Below are 19,865 nucleotides of genomic sequence, written 5' to 3' on the forward strand. Positions count from 1 at the left end.
TACTGTTTTGCAATCTGAAACCACACATTAGCTCCATTTGTATTGATTACAACAATCAGAAATGGCAAGTGATGCTTTAATGCAACATCAATTAAAATATGTAAACCACATAGGACTGTACAACGTAATGGGGAAATATATGTTTGAATGTCAGGGATGTATTTCACTGTAAAAAAGCTTATTTCACGGCATCTAAAAACAGGTATTTCATGAGTCACGATTTTAATTAAAGTAAAAAACTAGCGTTGTCACATTCACAGCAAATGTTCCTAAATATTTAAGTGCTTACCTGATAAACATTAAATGCGAAATTGTAGAATATTTCGTTTTTTTATGCCCACCTTATAAAGGTTCAACATCAACATAAATGAAATTTAAAAAAATAACATGTAAAATGCCTCCTCCTTGTACTAGACAGAGCGTTTTTCATTGAAGAAATTTTAAAAGAAATCGTGCCGCTATTGATTTTCATAAAAAAAAAAAAAAGCTATGAAAAGAGAAAGCTTGTCATGAAAAGTTCTATTGTGTAAAAAATATTTGCACAAGGCATGTTTTCCGTATTTCCTGAAGCACTTTAGAAGCCTGTGTTTTTTATGTGCCATCTGATTTCAGTAGGCTTCAGGAATAATCCTAGGAACAATACATTTCATACTTTAATAGGGGGCGGGGCCAATGCTAGTTTTGTGTAACCAGCAAAATGAATTTCATACAATAGTTAAACTAGATAAACAAAACAATATGCTTGAAATGTATTTGCTTATGATTGTAAGTCGCCCTGGATAAGGGCGTCTGCTAAGAAATAAATAATAATAATAATACAAAACATATAATGAATTACTGCACTCACTAGTAGTCCTGAATTTGAATTCCCACTCTATTATTATTATTATTATTATTATTTATTTCTTAGCTGATGCCCTTATCCAGGGCGACTTACAATTGTTACAAGATATCACATTATTTTTACATACAATTACCCATTTATACAGTTGGTTTTTTTTACTGGAGCAATCTAGGTAAAGTACCTTGCTCAAGGGTACAGCAGCAGTGTCCCAACTGGGGATTGAACCCACGACCCTCCGGTCAAGAGTCCAGAGCCCTAACCACTACTCCACACTGCTGCCCTACTCTATGTACATTGTAGACTCTTGTCAATCTTAAACGTGCTCACAGCTGCATGGCAAGTGAAAATAAATGATGAACGTGTATTTACAACTACTGTGGGTTGCATAAATACACACAAAACATGTCAGATGAGAGCGGGATATTCATTTATTTGCTCTGTGTTCAGACACATTAACAAACTTTTATTTTTTTTACTATTAGGCAATGTTTATCCGAATAGATTGTTGTTAAATCTATGTTAAGTTGAGCTGTTGCCAAAGCGTACAGTGCAGAATAACAAATATTTCAACTCAATGTAAGCTTTGCGTTTGTGGTATTCATGAGCTCTAGCGTGTGTCATCCTTTGGTGAAACACTGTGTTGCCGTGGTAATCTGTAACACACTGGCGTATCGCATTGACTTCAGATTTATCGTGCCATATTTCGATATTTTTCATAGCTGGCTTTGGCTGCCACCATACCTCCGCTAAAAGGAGGGTCATGCTCTTGGAACCTTCTCCCTGATACACTTTTTAATAAACTTGGTGGGATTCAAATCACCTAAATTAAATCCCTATTTAAAACACTGGAGCCCTGGTATACGTTCCTTTCATTACTATTCATTACTTTTGTATTTTTGTCACCCTGGTTAACACACGCAGTGGTCAGGATCGTGCAGCCCAACTCGCCTTCCCAGACTGTCTGTAACCTTGCTTGTAGAAAAATTATTGTAGGGAATTCTAAAACAAACTTTATTTGTAAAATGTTTTTATATTGTAATATATAGTCTGCCCTGATATTGATGTGATACAGCCCTCTGAAATATCTTTATAATATATAGCACTAGACCCTGATATTGATGCAATCCAGCCCTCTGAAATGTCTTTATAATATATAGCACTAGACCCTGATATTGATGCGATCCAGCCCTCGGAAATGTCTTTATAATATACAGCACTAGACCCTGATATTGATGCAATACAGCCCTCTGAAATGTCTTTATAATATATAGCACTAGACCCTGATATTGATGCGATCCAGCCCTCGGAAATGTCTTTATAATATACAGCACTAGACCCTGATATTGATGCAATACAGCCCTCTGAAATGTCTTTATAATATATAGCACTAGACCCTGATATTGATGCAATCCAGCCCTCTGACATGTCTTTATAATATATAGCACTAGACCCTGATATTGATGCGATCCAGCCCTCTGAAATGTCTTTATAATATATAGCACTAGACCCTGATATTGATGCAATACAGCCCTCTGAAATGTCTTTATAATATATAGCACTAGACCCTGATATTGATGCAATACAGCCCTCTGAAATGTCTTTATAATATATAGCACTAGACCCTGATATTGATGCAATACAGCCCTCTGACATGTCTTTATAATATATAGCACTAGACCCTGATATTGATGCGATCCAGCCATCTGACATGTCTTTATAATATATAGCACTAGACCCTGATATTGATGCGATCCAGCCCTCTGAAATGTCTTTATAATATATAGCACTAGACCCTGATATTGATGCGATCCAGCCCTCTGGAATGTCTTTATAATATATAGCACTAGACCCTGATATTGATGCGATCCAGCCCTCTGAAATGTCTTTATAATATACAGCACTAGACCCTGATATTGATGCAATACAGCTCTCTGAAATGTCTTTATAATATATAGCACTAGACCCTGATATTGATGTGATACAGCCATCTGAAATGTCTTTGTATGGAAGGAAATTGTCACAATAAAATACAATAAGCTATGCTATTATTCTTATTCTTATTTAACTACCTATATATTTAAATATAAATGTGCAGATTTTCATCCACTCAAGTTCAATACCCCTCAAGTTGTGGAGTGGAGATCTGCTTGTATCGTACAGTGTTCTCTGTATTCAGTGGTTCAGTGCCTTCATTGTTTGTCTGCTTGATCTTGCCATGCTATAACTCCAAACTCATAATCGTAAATCTGTTTAGAAGTTTCCCTGAATGCAAAAAAGTTTGTCTGTGTGAACTGATCAACCTTTGACTCGTGTGTTTTTTTTTGTTTTTTGTTTTTTTTTTAAGCACCAGGGAATTTGCCTGGATTGAATCGAATGCCAGGGTATAGATTGATCGTTCTGACTTAGTTTAATAAACCCAGTAAAGAAACTGAACTCCCACAAGCTGACCAATCCTGTGCACAATGCTCGTCGCCAGAAAACGTGCCTTTTTTTGCTCTAAAATAAAACCATTTCTGACTTTCCTCCAGTTGCTTTTACTTTCGTTGATCTTATTGGAGCAAGATAATTTTTCCAGAACGACCCATATTCCTCTCTACTCTCTGGTTATTTTTCTGTCAGTATCAGAGAGACACCGCAGTGAAGAAAACACTTGGATTATTGCTATGGTAGGTTCTCAAATGTACTTATTATGTTTCCTGTTAAAGGAGTGTTTTATTTGCCATCTCCTGCTTGTTTTTGATGTCTCTTCCTGTACGGTAGATCACCTGACTGCAGCGAGAGGGAACGTGACCTATAGCACAGGAAGCCAAAAAGTTTGGTTTCTAGTGTTTTACGGTTGCTTGACAGCCTCTCTGTTCTGTTCGCAGAGCAGTGCTCAACTGACGCTATAAAATCAGTTAGGACTACAGCAACCATATTCACCTGTGATTGAGTGTTTGTAGTTATTGATAACCTTGTGTAACAATTTTTTTTTTATTTGAAATTATGACAAATATGTTAAAAAGGAAAGACTAAAGCACTTCTCATACAAGAGGATGCTAGCGTAAAAAACTCAAATCTGTCTCATTTCTTTTTACATGTAGTGTGCCCTGTAGTTCCCTAAAAGTTTACCACAGAGGGCTCCCGAGTGGCGCATCCAGTAAAGGCGCTCCACGTGGAGTGCAGGATGTGCCCTATAGTCTGGACATCGTGAGCTTGAGTCCAGGCTCTTCCTTTGCCGACCGCGGACGGGAGCTTCCAGGGGGCGGCCCTCAATTGGCCGAGCTCCGCCCGGGGGGAGGGAGGGTTAGGTGGGCCAGGGTGTCCTCGGCTCACCGCGCACCACGACCCCTGTGGTCTGGCCGGGCGCCTGCAGGCTTGCCTGTAAGCTGCCCGAGAGCTGCGTTGTCCTCCGACGCTGTAGCTCTTGGGTGGCTGCACGGTGAGTCCGCAGTGTGAAAAAAAGCGGTCAGCTGACGGCACACGCTTCGGAGGACAGCGTGTGTTAGTCTTCGGCTTCCCGAGTCAGCGCAGGGGTGGTAGCGGTGAGCTGAGCCTAAAAATAATTGGCCATTCTAAATTGGGGAGAAAATAATAAAAAAAAATAATAATTGGCAACGACTAAATTTATTAAAAAAAAAGTTTACCATAGTAATTTTGCAGTTTCCCCATGCTTTTCCTATACTATGCATCTACCGTGGTTTGCCATGTATTTTACTAGTTTTTCCCATACCTCTCCGGACTTTACAATGCTTACCTATGCGTTACTATAGTTTTCACTATTATTATTATTTATTTCTTGGCAGACGCCCTTATCCAGGGCGACTTACAATTGTTACAAGATATCACATTATTTTTACATACATTTATACAGTTGGATTTTTACTGGAGCAATCTAGGTAAAATACCTTGCTCAAGGGTACAGCAGCAGTGTCCCCCCACCTGGGATTGAACCCACGACCCTCCGGTCAAGAGTCCAGAGCCCCTAACCACTCCTCCACACTGCTGCCCTATAATAATGATGCACTATGCTTTAGTACAATTTGATATACTTTTGCTATTGGACACTTTTTTTTTTATAAGGGCTATCATTATCATAAAATGAATTCTAATCAACAGGCCTGGCTGTCTTCCCAATGGGATGGAGTACACGCTGTCAGATCAGGACTCTGCTGTTTCTGTGGGTGCCCTGAGCCAACAACAGCTTTATCGACAGACATTACAAAAAACGGGACGCTATGAAGAGTAAGAACAAATGTCTGTTTTTTTTTAATTGTGAAATAATTGTCTTTTTGAGTGTTTTTGTATTTAATTTATTTTTATTTTTAGGTACAAGATGAAGCAAGCAAGAAGAAATGCAGCCTGGCGTAAGAGAGAGAAGACAGTGGAACAGAAGGAAAGGGAGCGAGAGCTGGGAAGGATAAGGTATGCTACCATTAAAACCAGCATGCCATTATAAGTGCTTATGAGGAAGGGTGTTAAGTGCCGGTGTAAGTTTGTGGAGGCAACCGTAATCATTTTACTTAATCTTAATGATCTTAATTAAGCCATGTTATTAATGATACTTGACAACAGTGAGTAAATTCAAACAAGCTTGTTTTATTAATATACGTACATTATTGAAAGATTAGCATTCAAAGATGGTTTGTAATACAGAAACACACAGTTATTGCAACTCTAGACACAGCATAATAGTCATCTAGCTTAGTTACATGAAATAGTTGATCAAAACTACCTAAACAGGAGGCCGGTCTTTCCGGACAGGAGTGAATGATGTCATTTTGAGTCTTCCGAATAGCGCAACGATTTCTGAGAGTATTTATACGCTAACGTTGCAAACATCCACGTACTTCCACCTTTTTCTGCTCCTTCTGCCACATACACAAGCTTGATCAGACCAGTTTTAGCCAGACAGTGACTTGTTATTGGGAACCTTCATAACCTTTATTTTAAACATTCAGTTTAACTCTTCAATGGCTCTTAGGATTCTCCAGACAAAGTCAAAGCAACACGAAGCCAGTAAAGGCAGATTTAGAGAAAAATAACTCCAATATTGGAGGAGCAAAAGAACTTAAAAGCACTCTGAATAATTGCAAGCACCATAAACTAAGAAATTTACATTTGAAGCTAATTGCTCTTTAAAAATACAACCAGTGCCAAACTAGGCTCTAATGTTTGCATGGCTGCTTTTGGTTTTTAGTCTGTGTGGCATGTGTAGTTTCACAAATTGAGGGGCCGATGTAAGGATACCTGCAAAGTGATTTGCGGCTGCAAAACGCAGATATTGCTGCCAAAAACCATTTAGCTGACGTAAAGTGGCACTTTAGCGGTCATTAAAAATGCACTGTATGTAAAGAATGGTTTTCACCTGGCGTTGTGCACCCGCTATGAAATTAGCACTTTGCCATCATGAATCCATTTAATTGGTATTGAAATGTATTCAAATGAAGAAAACAGCATGGAATTGGGTGCAAACATCATAATGAGATGTAAGGATTTAGCCGTGAACTTTCTCCAAAAACTTTGCACCTCCTTTTACAGGGGGCAAACCATTGTAGAAGCGAGTAATTAAGAGCTTACCCATTCTGTTTTGTCGGAGCACCTGTAAAATAAATGGAGAATTCACTGTAAAGAACATATTAATTAAATTAGGACGGGACAGGGGAAAATCTTAAGGGTTTCTCACCGCAGTGATTCTTCATGGACACAACGTGGCTGTAAATGCAATACAATGACAACTGCACATATCAAAATGGATAGTATTAAAATAAAAATAATACAGCCAGTACTTTGTGTTTTGAATGCTTCATGAGCTGCTGCAGACTCGCTTAATTTAAAAAGAGAATAAGTTCAGTTAATCGCAGTATTTGAACTTGATCTACATGCAGGACTGTTCTGTGTACTTGTTCGTTTACACCTTTTGATAGTTCTGCGAGGTTTGTAGGCTTTAGACAATCTCAGCTGAAAAAAAGCATAACAAAAAAAAAAGCCACAGCGTGACACTCTTCCGTAGAACCCCAAGGTGTACAAGTGTAAGCAAGCCAAAACTAAATGAGTCGTTTCGCTATAGAGGACAATGTTCTGACTCGGCAACGTCAGATGCTGTCTTATCTATCGTTTGTTTACTAAAACAAATTCTTCATTTCAGTATTTAATTAGCATTTAATCAAAGCGTGTCTTAAGGAAACAGTTTTAAAAATGCACCAAAACATTCGAAATTGGTTTTTATAAGACAAAACAAAAAACTGTCTATACATCATTTATATGGCAAAATTTTAAAGTTTTTAGCGATGGACTCCCTTAAAATTGTCATTTTCACATTGTCCCTAATTATTGGCTCATTATTTGATTTATTTGCATTGCTCTTGAGCTTACATAGGCCTCTGTGCAAAATAATTGCCTGGCCGCTGGGCAATTTGGTTTTTGCAGCCACAAATGTTTGCACAACGCCTATCCTTACATCAGCCCCTGAATGTCTTGTTCTTGGCGAAAGGGTGACCAATGCTTCAATACAGGGTAGCCTTAAAAAGGCACAAACTAACATGTGGAGTACCTGTGTGTAATGCTTAAATAAAACCATTATTTTCATAACCTTCATAGTCTTTTGCTGTGTTTAACAAAATAGTTCTACACTGATAAGCACCAACAAATCAGATACATTGTAGTTTTAACATTATATAAAGGACACTGAGTGATCGTTCGTGGTAAACTGTTTGTATTGGCTGCAGGAGGATGCCCCAGACGAGCCTCGACAGGACATCCTCCTGCAGTGGATAAAAACCCTATACCACGAACAGTCGTTCAATATTCTGTTTATACCACAAATACATTTACAATAGCAATACCATTTGTAATTTTTTATTACATTAAATGAATTCATTCAGATATTATTTGACCTGGTGGATCTTTACTTTCATTCTCAACAAACTATCGTTGTTTCTGTTTACTGGTAAATACCAGTCGGAGACGGTTTTCAAAAGCTAGTTGACGGGCAGAGACTGAAGCCGCCCGTGTGTTTTGACTGGCAGCAAAAGGTCTGACGGGCAGCTAGAAACGCTGCCTCACTAACAAGCGAATGTGTGTGCCTCTGGACTACACCCTTTTAAAGGCACAGGCAGTCGAAGGAGAGTGATTTGGCTGTCTCTACCTTAGTTCATGCTTGTTAACAAAGCAAGTCACTAATAGGCTGATTCCTTTCGTTCCTCCTGGAGGAGAGGATTTGTTTATTTGGTTTGAATCGATGATTCTGATTGACTGTGCCTCGTGTTTGTTGAAATGAAAGCGTAAAGCAAGTGCAGTTTTATTTCTGTATTGTTTTTTATGTGTTCTCTTAAGTCTAGATATGTCAGTCTGGTCTTATGTAAGTTTGCACACCCTCCTATCTTTTCAGTACTAAATGCTTTAATTCACGTTGATATTGTACCTGTAGTTTTCAGTTACTCTGAGAAGTATGGTGTAAAATATTTGAAATTGAAATTGTAAAGTGAAATATGATGTCAAATTGTTCTAAACTATTTTCTTTCGTTTTCTGCTTAATTGATAAAATAAGGCTTCTAAGTGAAAGGAATTATTTTCCATAACTACATGTATGTGTATCACTTTAAGAATGGACAGGTGTCACACGCATGACAATGACGTTTTAAGTTGTGACCTGGTAAAACATTTAGTGACCAGTCACTGTGACGGGCAGTAGTTTTTCTTAAACGCTGGACTATGCTTTGACGCAGATTAATTTCGAATTCTGTTTATGATCTGTTTGCAACAGTCTTTAGATAGAACCTTGAGGCCGGTCTCTGTTTCCTGCTGTTCTCTGTGTTAGGGAGGGGCTACATGCTGTATGGATAAGTCGGACGCAGGCTGATCGGTTGCTGGCTCATTCAAGGAAATCGGGGTCCAAATCAAAACAGTAGAAATATGAAATTATTTCAGCCATTTTTAAGTTGTTAAAACACATGTCGGTGGCAGTATTGTTTGAACTCCCGAAGCTCAGCTCCGTCCTGAATTTCATCAGCACACCCTGGATTGGAATGTAGCAAAGACACATTCGAAACCAGTCCCGGTAAGCATGTTACTCCACTTGTAATAAAAATGTATCCCACCCAAGATATATCCATGCTTGTGGTATAAATGTGTGCATATGAGACGCTGTAAAATGTCAGAAAGTACTGAAGTTTAAGCAACTTCAATTTTGTTTAAAAAAAGGTTTTCCCTTTTAAATAAGCTTGTGATGCTTTTTTTATTTTAGGACGAGGCGTTACCGAGAGAGACTGAGAGCTACAATAGAATATATGAAAAACAGAAATGGAAATGGGCTGGATTCATTTGGTTTTGAAGAAAAGATTTTGTTGTCTAAATAAAAAAAAAAATGTAATTGATTTTGTTTATTATTATTATTATTATTATTATTATTATTATTATTATTATTATTATTGAAAGATCCATTTTCTAAATCTGTATTTAAATTATACTTTTTTTTTTGTCAATGTATTCATTTTTTTGTTTTAAGTTCTGGTTTTCACACATACGAAATCAAATACAAAACATTTATCTGTTCAGCACCCCAAATAATTCTAGGGTTGAAAGTTCTTGTGGGGGGGGGAGGAAGCAGGATCAGAAATGTACAAAAGAAGGTCATCAGCATGCAACGAGACCTTCTGCGTCCGCCCCTCACTGACTACACCCTGTGTGCCATGGTTGCTGCGTATTGCAATAGACAGAGGTTCAGTTGCAATGGTAAATGAAAGTGTAGAGAGAGGCCACCCCTGCCTGGTCCCACGGTGGAGAGGAAAGTGTTCTGAATGTGTGTTATTGGTATGTATTGAGGCAAGAGGAGATACATACAGTAGTGTTATCCAGTTAATAATATTGGGACCAGAGCCAAATTTCTGCAAGGTCATCAAAAGATAATCCCACTCAACGCGATCAAAAAGCCTTCTCTGCGTCAAGAGAGAGAGTATCTCAGGCACAGGCGAGTCCGAGGGGAATATAGCATATCAAAGAGATTAAAGTACAGCTGACTACACTGAACAAAGCCTGTTTGGTGTAGAGAGATTTATGGGGGGGAGAACCGATTAGACGCGTCGAGCTAAAGCTTTGGCAAGTACTGTAACATCTGCATTAAGGAGGGAAATGGGGCGATAAGAGCTACTACAGTCATGGTGGTCCTTATTGTTCTTTAGAGGTAGTGATATTGAAGCTTTATTATTATTATTTATTTCTTAGCAGACACCCTTATCCAGGGCGACTTACAATTATTACAAGATATCACATTATTTTTACATACAATTACCCATTTATACAGTTGAGTTTATAGAGCAATCTAGGTAAAGTACCTTGCTCAAGGGTACAGCAGCAGTGTCCCCCACCTGGGATTGAACCCACTACTCCACACTGCTGCCCTGTTTTACCTTCCAGTGTAGAAGGTAAAACTGAATTAGAGAAAGATTCAGCAAGCAGAGAGCTTATTAAAGGAGATAGTTGAGAACTTAATTTTTTATAAAACCCCACGGGGAAACCCGCCCAGCCACAGTGATATACCACTTTGCATCGCCCCTATTGCAGAAGCAATTTCATCATTGGTTCAGTGGTTCTTCCAAGCTAGCCTTGGACTGTGGATCAACATTGGGGATGGTTACATTTTCAAAAAAAGCATTAATTAGAGTATCATTCTCGGGAGAATCAGAAGTATAAAGAGACGAGTAAAAATGTTTAAACTGATTGTTGATCGACAGGAAGTGTGCCTGATTCAGTACGAATTTCACCGATAGTACGGGAAGCTAGTACGGCTTTGTCACCATGTTTATAGATATTGTAGCGCGATTTAGTCAGGACCTGCTCTGCCTGTTTTGGGTCTGAATTCCATCTTTTTGTAAAGATCAGGAGTTGGGGAATGTTGCTGATCAACCCAGTTTCTGCAGTTAAACGCACACCACACAAGTCTTCTCTCCTGTGTTGTGTGGATGGGTCATGTGAGTAGTCCAGACCCAATGAGAAACTATCATCATCTATGGTTAAGTAATACAAATAAGTAAATAAATTAAACATGTCTACTGGCGCCAGCATTTAAAGTTGCTGGCGTTTTACAAGGTACCCTGACGCTAGAATCTAGCACCATAGTGCCAGATTTGCACCCCTGATGTAGCATATTGATGTAGAATTCTCCCAGGCAGTGCCAGAGACAGGAACTCTGAACTTCGTTTGTTTACATGGGATCTCCGCCCAGTGGTCAGCGGTCAGCATACTATTTTGCTTGAATTACTGAGTGTGCACTCTTTGCATTAACATGTCTAATAAAATGTGGTAAAATGCAGCAGTCATGTATGGTGTAGTTTATAATGAAAATAAAATCCTCAAAAAGTTCTGCAGCCTGAAGTGGGTGTGTGTTTGTTGAAGTGTACATGTATATCCATGTCTCTTGTGTCATCTGGAAAGAGTTGCACGTTCTATGTCTTACCTGATGATGGCAGTCTGTGGTTGCTTGTGTTGTCTGGTTCCTTTGGCTGCTTGTGTGGGGGTGGGAACGGCGAGTTAGGGTTAAAAACCCCACATTTCCTTGCTTTTGTGGCGGAGTTCAACCCTAACTGCTGCATTAACGTAGTTTTTTTTACAATGTGTGTGTGTGTGTATATATATATATATATATATATATATATATATATATATATATATATATATATATATATATAATATATATTAGTGAAATATTTCAATTGTCTAAGGTTCGTTTGCATCCTTTAGACACAGACACAGAACAGTACTTTATAGCACTTTCGTGCACTTTTTATTATATACAGAAATAAAAGAAACCGAACAAAAACAAAAGCCTGTCTTCACTTGGAGACCTAGACTACACACAGCTTCTCTTAACTAAAGGGTTGGGACGGCTAAGCCGTTTCCCCAACAAAAACACTCTTTACCTTGAACCACACCAGACAGCTAAGCTGTTTACCAGTCACACACATTTACTTAAGGTATAAACACACAATCTCTTTCGACACACTGTACTCCTTGGCTGAACACACACTATCAGCTCCCTGGCAGTCCTTTCCAAATGGAGCTTCAAACTCTTTTTTTTATTCTCTGTGGGTGTTCCCAATTAACACCAGTTATCTTATTTGGGTACAGCCACATTCTCGCATGTATTTGGTCGGGCTAGGGATTAACTCCATCCCTGCTAACCACCACCAAAACACACATAAACACACGTTTAAACAAAAAATAGAAGTTTCAATAAAGGTTTTCTTAAAAAATAAAATGTGCTTTTTCGAATGAAGTGATGTCACACGGCACTTGGAAACATGAAAGAAGGATTTGCTGAATCAAAAGCAGACAACTGTTGGAAAAATATCCTTAATAAAGAATTTTGGGACCGACCCGTTGATAAATAGTGGCCATGATAGCCTAACATTAGTTGCAATGTTACCTTCCTGTGTCGTTTTTTTAAAAGGGGATTTTGTTGGGTACGCTGCTGTATTCAGGAGGTCATTAGGTAAGCAGATATATCAAAACGGTGAGGTTTTTTTCTTTGTACACCCCCTTTTCCACATTTTTTGTTTTTGTTTATTTAAATTTGATAATTTTCACTTGCGTGTCCTGCTAAAAAAAACGCCTAAGTAAACCTCAGGAATGTTGTTAATACTTTATGAAAATGTGTCTTTTGCCACTGTGTTTGTTACGAAGAAACTACAATGGCAGGGATTAAAAAAAAAAAAAAAAAAAAAACTACTTTTGTAATGTTTCTGTCTGAAATACACACACGATGTTTTAACTGTATCTACTCCGTAACCTATTCTGGAATGTCACAGATTTACAATTAGTTCTGTGATACCGCATAACAGCATTGCAAATCATTACATTTCTCTTAGATGTAGCGAGGAATTGTGCAGCATGTGAATGGCACAGGAAAGTGAAAGTAGTTTTATTTATTTAACTTCAATACATTAATGTATATCTTAGGTATTGTATTAATTAATATCAATGTATATGATTGAATAACCTCATACGTTTGACATGTCACAGCAATAAAATTAAAATAAAATAAATAAATAAAATCTAGCAAAGCATCTGGTTTGTCTCTCCAGTTCATTAATAGAAGGGTCTGAGAATTAAGATCCAGCGCAGAGTTGAGAGGGGCTGCTGTATGTTTTTAAATGAGAAACTCTTTGGCTTTATTACAGAAGTGAAAACATTTAGAAGTGCATGTCCATATTTTCATTATTTTTCATACTTTTTACCAGTAAGTGTTGTGGCCACCAAAAAAAATGTGTTCGCGACCCACTGGTCTAGAGTATTGCCTCACATTTCCAGTGTGTTACTAAACATCGTAATGGGACTTTTTGCACAGTCATACCAGTAACAAACATGTACACTAGCATGCAAAACTATGCACTAAAGCAAGTAAAACTATATGTTATAATGTTGCCTCGGGTGCTCCCCCATAATTTTAAAATTTTGGGGTACTTCACTCAACAGCACAGTTATCGGCACACAGTATTTCAATCAGTCGCTATACATAGTAATGGGATATGTTGGTACACAATGTGCCAATAAAAAGTATGCACTTCAGTGGGTTAAACTATATGTTGCCTGGGGTCTATGTTGCCACAGTTTAAACGGGACGCTTTTGAGCACACAGTATTCCAGTGAGTTACTACACATTGTATAATAGGACTTTTTAGCACACACTGTTCCAATAAGTGCCCTTTAGAGTTAAGGACTCCAAAATAGTTTTAAATTACACATTGTTTGCCAAAAGGTCCCATTATAAGGAATAAGAAGTTACTTACAGCAGCATACACCGCCTCATACATATTAAACAGGCAAATCATTAAATACTGTGGAAATTTGTGGCAGTTTATGAATATGATTTTTTAAACAACTATCATTGATTACAGTGATGTCATCACCCTGTCAGAATTCTATACAAACTAAGAAAAAATGGCAGGCTCAGGATTTCTAGCTGTCAGTGAGGCTGAGGTGGATAATTTTATTCAGGAACAAGAAAACAAAGGCACACAAAGGAAAACAAATTTTAAAAAAATCAGATTTACAATGAATGTTTGTTCAAAAAATTACTTTCTTGAGCTTTACAGTATTTGTGTTTGTGTGTTCTGTCGATTACAACGCTCCATCTATAATAAAGAATGAAGTATAGGGAAGTGTGTGTAATCAAGGCTGTTAGGGGGTTCTGGGTGAGGGACTCGACCTACGGTCTCTTGACCTATGATGTCTCAAAACCCCTTGAAGCCCTTAACAGGCGTATTACACACACTTACCTATACTTAATACTCTATATTAATTTATTTTTGCTTGTACTATCTTCTGTAGTGACCTCAAAACACTGCCTTGCAAAATGTGTGTCACAAGATCCGTGGCACCTCCTTTTTAGTTGCTGCTCTTATTCCAGCTCCATATCCAGCTGTCCTGGTAGATGTTGACTCATGGATGTAAATGCAAAGTAAACCGTCTAAGCTTTCTGCCAGTTTAGGCCCTAGTAATTTGGACATGTGGAAAGATCACATTTCCTTTATTTAAAATCCTAAACCAATCAGGTTTTCTCAGAGAGATCCACGTGACACACCCTCACCCAGCCTCTCTGTGTCATCGCCATGATTGGCAGGTGGGTCCTACAGGGCTTCTGACAATCCCCCCGCCCCACCCCCCAAGCAGGATCACGCATGCGCCCGATAGCCAGCACAGATCTCCCCCTGTCACAATCCCATTTTAAACAAGACTTTAATAATTGTGTTTTGATATACGTAAACAAAACCCATGCCTATGAAAGTGACACATATGCATGTATCTGCAGAAAGGATTTAGTGCACTGGCAGAACTGCTGTGCCCGTTCTATGCCGAGAGGCTTGTTTTTGAGAGGTTTGCTTGTACACTTAAAACTTTTGATCTTTCAGTTTAAAACCACCATCAATCTTAGAAAAATGTTTCATTGGTAAAGTGTTGATCTTTTTGTATATACATATAATTTTTAATTATGAAGGCTCAAAGTCAGTAGAGGGTGAAACTCAAATTCAAGATGGCCACTGGGCAGAAAAAGTAGCTGAATTTGGTGCGTTAAAACACATTTTGGGGGCATTTTGATTTCAGATATGTTTAAGTTAGTTCAAAATGAAATGTAGTAATCTATTTAGGATTTTGTTTGTTGAAATCAAGAATGTAATTTGACCGCCGTACTAACAGTCTTATATATGAAGCCTTTATATATTAACACCGTGGACTCCAGTATAGCACTGCGCTTATTTGTGTGATTCTGTCATATGTTCTATGCATGTGTGGGTACTATTGCAGACAGTTAATATTCTTAAAAGCAATAAGGTAAGGGACCTGTGGCATTTATTGGAGGTATATTATAAACGTAACAAATATAACAAATTCCATTTATTTTAATATATAAACCTTTTTAAATGTCGCTTTCTGAAAACCATAGAGATTTACACGTTACCATAAACTACCAATAATCACTCACATTCCATTGAATGTAAGGTTCATAATGAATGATTTAGTACTGAGAATCCCTTCTTAGAAAGATGCTGTTTATTAAGCATGCAATCAAAACTACGTTCGGAAATCACACAAAAACACAGTTACACATTTAATATCACATTAAAAGCATTACAATAAGAACTAAGGTTTTAAACAGCAATTTGCCAATTAAATATTAGTACGTATTGACAGTGCAACAAGGAATCGCACAGTACCTGAATAGATATTTAAGAGTGTTGTTACCTAGCCTGGAAAGCAGTCGAGATTCAGCGTGATATTACCTTTTTTTCTTTGAGTGTCAGGGCCCCTGCTCTGGATGGATTAATACTGGAAGCTGAGGGCTTCAGGCACAATTTCTGTTTCTTCATTTTTTTTTATTTGAGAGAGCAGAGAGCACTGTTGTAACTGTTACGTGGGTTTTATACTTTTCAAACAAATAGATTGTTTAAAATGATCCGTGGCACGTTCTGATTGGCTAGTTATTGTCGGGCTTGGTTTGCCCCTCCCCCGTCTCTTGGTTGATAAGCTCATTATCATAATTTAGAAACTTTTAAACGTACATAACTTTTGCTAAAGCAGTCTGATTTTATTCTGAATTTTTACCATAAGAAATTACAATATTGCTTTAGACCCCAAATATATCGGGATGCGAATGCGGTTAGACATCACAAACAGTTTCATTTTCTTAGGGTTTTTCTACCTGCGTTATTCTGTGCTTTTGTTAGGTGATTTAAGAATAAAAACACTTGCATCTTGTACTCGTAGTGATTTTAAATCAATATGATGTGAAATTGTCTTAAATCTCTTGTTTTGCTTTCAGTTGATTTAAAGTGGTGGTGTTTGTTTTTTCTTTGCTGCAGGCTTTGTGCTAAACCCCCCTTCCTCCACTAGACGGGGTGGTTCCACTGTGATTAAATCTCAAAGGACGGGTTTGATTAGCCTTTTGTTTCCTGAGTGCCTGGCGTATTCAAAGTGTTAGATAGATTGTTATCACCAAGACAGACAGATTAGATTTAATTAGATGTAGTTTTCTACGACATTTGCAATATATCAATCAATCAATCCATCTTTATTTTATATAGTGCCTTTCATAGTGGACCACCATCACAAAGCGCTTTACAAGATGCAGTAACAACCAGAAAATCCATAATACTTTAAATACAGAGAAATGCATAATACATGATATACAGTAAAAAAAAACATGCATAATACATTAAATACAGTGGAAAGTGCATAATATATGATAGTAGCATAATACATGAAATAGTAGCAGCAACACAGCAGCTTATAGCAGATATCACGCTGCTATTACATATTTGTGATGAAAGTCCACGTGACCTACACACACGAGACTTCTATACACAAGATAGGAGGCTGTGTGGTCCAGTGGTTAAAGAAAAGGCCTTGTAACCAGGAGGTCCCTGGTTCAAATCCCACCTCAGCCACTGACTCATTGTGTGACCCTGAGTAAGTCACTTAACCTCCTTGTGCTCCATCTTTTGGGTGAGACGTAATTGTAAGTGACTCTGCAGCTGATGCATAGTTCACACACCCTAGTCTCTTTGGATAAAGTCTGCTAAATAAACAAATAATAATAATAAGATAAGATCCTTAACGGTTGACTGCGTGCTTTGTTCTCCTGTTACAGTAGTATTATATAAAGATTAATCTTATCAACAGATTTGTCTGTCTTCCAATGGCTATACAAGACTGCACACACAAAGAAGCTTCTCTTACCCCAGCAGCATTGAGACAGAGGCGATACAGACTGAATTTACAACGAAAGGGACGATATGAAGAGTAAGAAGGTTTCTTTTTTTAAAAAAAACAACATTCCCTGTGTTTCAATGCATTTTTAATATTCAAATATTTGGTTTTTTTAGTGGCTTTTTATTTTATTTTTTTAGATACAAGAAACGACAAGCCTTACAACAGGCAGCCAGGCGTAAAAGGGAGAAAACAGTGGAGGAGCAAGAAAGAGAGAGAGAATCTTCAAGGCTTAGGTACATTTCAAAAGCAGAAATGTATGCTTGTACAGTCAATTCTCATTAAAACAAACTCGGATTAGACGAATTTCCTAATAATACGAATCTGTCCCTGCAAAATCTAGTCTGCTGCTTCTAATAGGAATTCACTTTGAATTCAAATTCACTTCTAATAGGAATTCATTTCGAATCCGAATTCACTTCTAATAGGAATTCACTTCGAATCTGAATTCACTTCTAATATAAATTCACTTCGAATCCGAATTCACTTCTAATAGGAATTAACTTCAAATCCGAATTCACTTCTAATAGGAATTCACATCTAATAGGAATTCACTTCGAATCTGAATTCACTTCTAATAGGAATTCACTTCGAATCTGAATTCACTTCTAATATAAATTCACTTCAAATCCGAATTCACTTCTAATAGGAATTAACTTCAAATCCGAATTCACTTCTAATACGAATTCACTCAACACGAATTTCATGTTAGTGCAAATTATTTTGGACCCTCCCTCAGGGAAGAAAATTTGAATAAAACTAAACGCCCTACTTCTAACAGCTGAGTGCAAAGGATATTGGGAAATGTATTAACCCTTTGCGGTCCATTGTCGGACTGGGTCCGACATTGCAATTATTCCTCACAGGTCCTTTGTCGGACTGGGTCCGACATCATTATAGCAACGCAATAAACGGGTGTTTAGTCGTTTTTTCTCCGGAAAAAGCCGAGAAAACCATTCAATTGCCGAGTGGTAGCGACAGGAGCCGAGACAAGTCGGAAAAAAAAAAAAAAAAAAAAAAAAAAGCGTATTTCATGAATAGTCATACATGGTATCAGGTATCAGATAATGGGCGTCCATAGTAAACAAGCTGGCTAAGTGCGTCAGCGCACTGAGACTATCATGGACATTTGCAGAGCTTTTTTCAGATGTTATAGTAATAAAATAATGACTTGGATCGCATTATTGAGGAGTTTGGTGATAAAACGAGTGATCTGGAGATGATCGATCGGTATATACGACTATTATTATTATTATTATTTATTTCTTACACAGCTGAACGCTATAGCAAACAAAAAGCTGGGGCGGGGCTGGAGATGCCTAGTGTGTGCTTTGTTGATATGCAGGGCCATTTAAACCCGTTTGACTGTGAAAAAAAATACTTTTAAACAGCGCGTATAAAATTAACTGCGCGTGTGAAAATTAATTAGACCTGGCGTGCCTGACGCGCGATTAATAAATGGACCGCAAAGGGTTAACTTACATCCACATTAGCGCCTCTGTACTGTATTTTAGCGCTGTTTGGGGACTACAGATCCCATGATGCATTTCGCGTTGCCCACAAAAATGTACACTATCCTTGTAGACAAAAGTGGAGGTGTTGAAAGCGGTGGATAATGCACCAGCATACAAGAAAATGAAAGGTACTGCTGCAGATTTCAACATTACCACTAACACTTTGTCAACTGTTCTGAAAAAGGCTATGAACAGCAAACTGTGGATGCAAGTCGTCAATGTTTCTGATTTGCTCAATACCTGCTGTTGAGGACGCCTTGCTTTTGTGGTTTAAAAATGACTGATCAGACCGGGACATGCAGGTTTCAAGTGCAGTTCATTTGCAATGTATACTTTTTAAAACTTATTTTCAATAAAAAGCATAATATTTTTAAATGTATAATGCATTGTTCTGTAATTTTAAATTTGATTTCAGTGTGATTTCTGTAACTTCAATAAAAACTGACATGATGCATTTGGCTTTTGATTCCTGATAATACGAATTACTGATTTTTTGCTGGTCCCTTGAAATTCGCATTAACGAGAATTGCCTGTATATATAAAGAACCGATCCAATTGTCCTGAAATGTGTGAAGCAAAATATTATTGAGGGTATGACAATCTGGGGATATAGGTAAGCCTGCCATTGACATTTATAGTTTTGTGAAAATTGACATTTATTTTAATCCAATTTTTATTGATAGGGAAAAAAAAAATAACACTGAGATGAATACAAGCCCAAAAAGTGTTTTCTGTGTGCTATGTATGGAATGTGTCATTAAAACTTAGCCAAAACAAACTAATACACATCACAACTGGTAAACATTTATTTAAAAAAAAAAGACATGGCCGTTTTCTTAGCTTAAAAGTCTCAGAACAAAAAAAAAACATGAGCAGCTGTCAATCTACGTGCCTGCCTCACTGTGCTGTAACTCATGCTCATTCTCAGCATGACTAATCCCGATGGCGGGCCTACATACACTATAAGGAATGTCTGTCACTCTTCACTTCTTACATCTGTCTTGATAACCCCTTATCTTTATGAAACCTTGAAGGAATGCTAAGCAATGCGTAATCAATGTTTCTTACCCATTGTTAGCTTTATCAACATATTTCTGATCCCTTTTATTGTGGAATGTGGCATTTCAACACATGTTACCATGTTTTATTTAAGGGCAAGGCGTTACAGAGAGAGACGGAAAGCCGCAATGGGATATACAGTAATCAGTGATGGAAACCAATTCATGAACTGTTAATAGTTGTTGCAACAAACAGAGTAAGTAATA

The 19,865-nt window shown here is 37.7% G+C and overlaps 1 protein-coding gene across 11 annotated transcripts in view; it reads left to right on the forward strand.

The window, feature by feature from the left end:
- LOC117962361 (uncharacterized) overlaps positions 1 to 19,865 on the forward strand; it is a 33,921-nt gene that overhangs the window by 10,884 nt on the left and 3,172 nt on the right. For 2 of the 11 annotated variants that reach the window (XM_059006277.1, XM_059006276.1), the window contains exons 4-8: positions 4,943 to 5,068; positions 5,153 to 5,248; positions 17,000 to 17,119; positions 17,203 to 17,322; positions 19,754 to 19,855. In XM_059006277.1, coding sequence (XP_058862260.1) covers positions 4,943 to 5,068; positions 5,153 to 5,248; positions 17,000 to 17,119; positions 17,203 to 17,322; positions 19,754 to 19,835 — 544 coding nt within the window. In that variant the 3' untranslated portion in view covers positions 19,836 to 19,855. Of the gene's footprint in view, positions 1 to 4,942; positions 5,069 to 5,152; positions 5,249 to 9,068; positions 11,183 to 16,999; positions 17,120 to 17,202; positions 17,323 to 19,753; positions 19,856 to 19,865 lie in introns of those variants that run through there. The other 9 variants (XM_059006284.1, XM_059006283.1, XM_059006278.1 and 6 more) reach the window with 8 other exon arrangements.

This window comes from Acipenser ruthenus, chromosome 32, assembly GCF_902713425.1.
Source record: "Acipenser ruthenus chromosome 32, fAciRut3.2 maternal haplotype, whole genome shotgun sequence".
NCBI classification, from domain to species: domain Eukaryota; kingdom Metazoa; phylum Chordata; class Actinopteri; order Acipenseriformes; family Acipenseridae; genus Acipenser; species Acipenser ruthenus.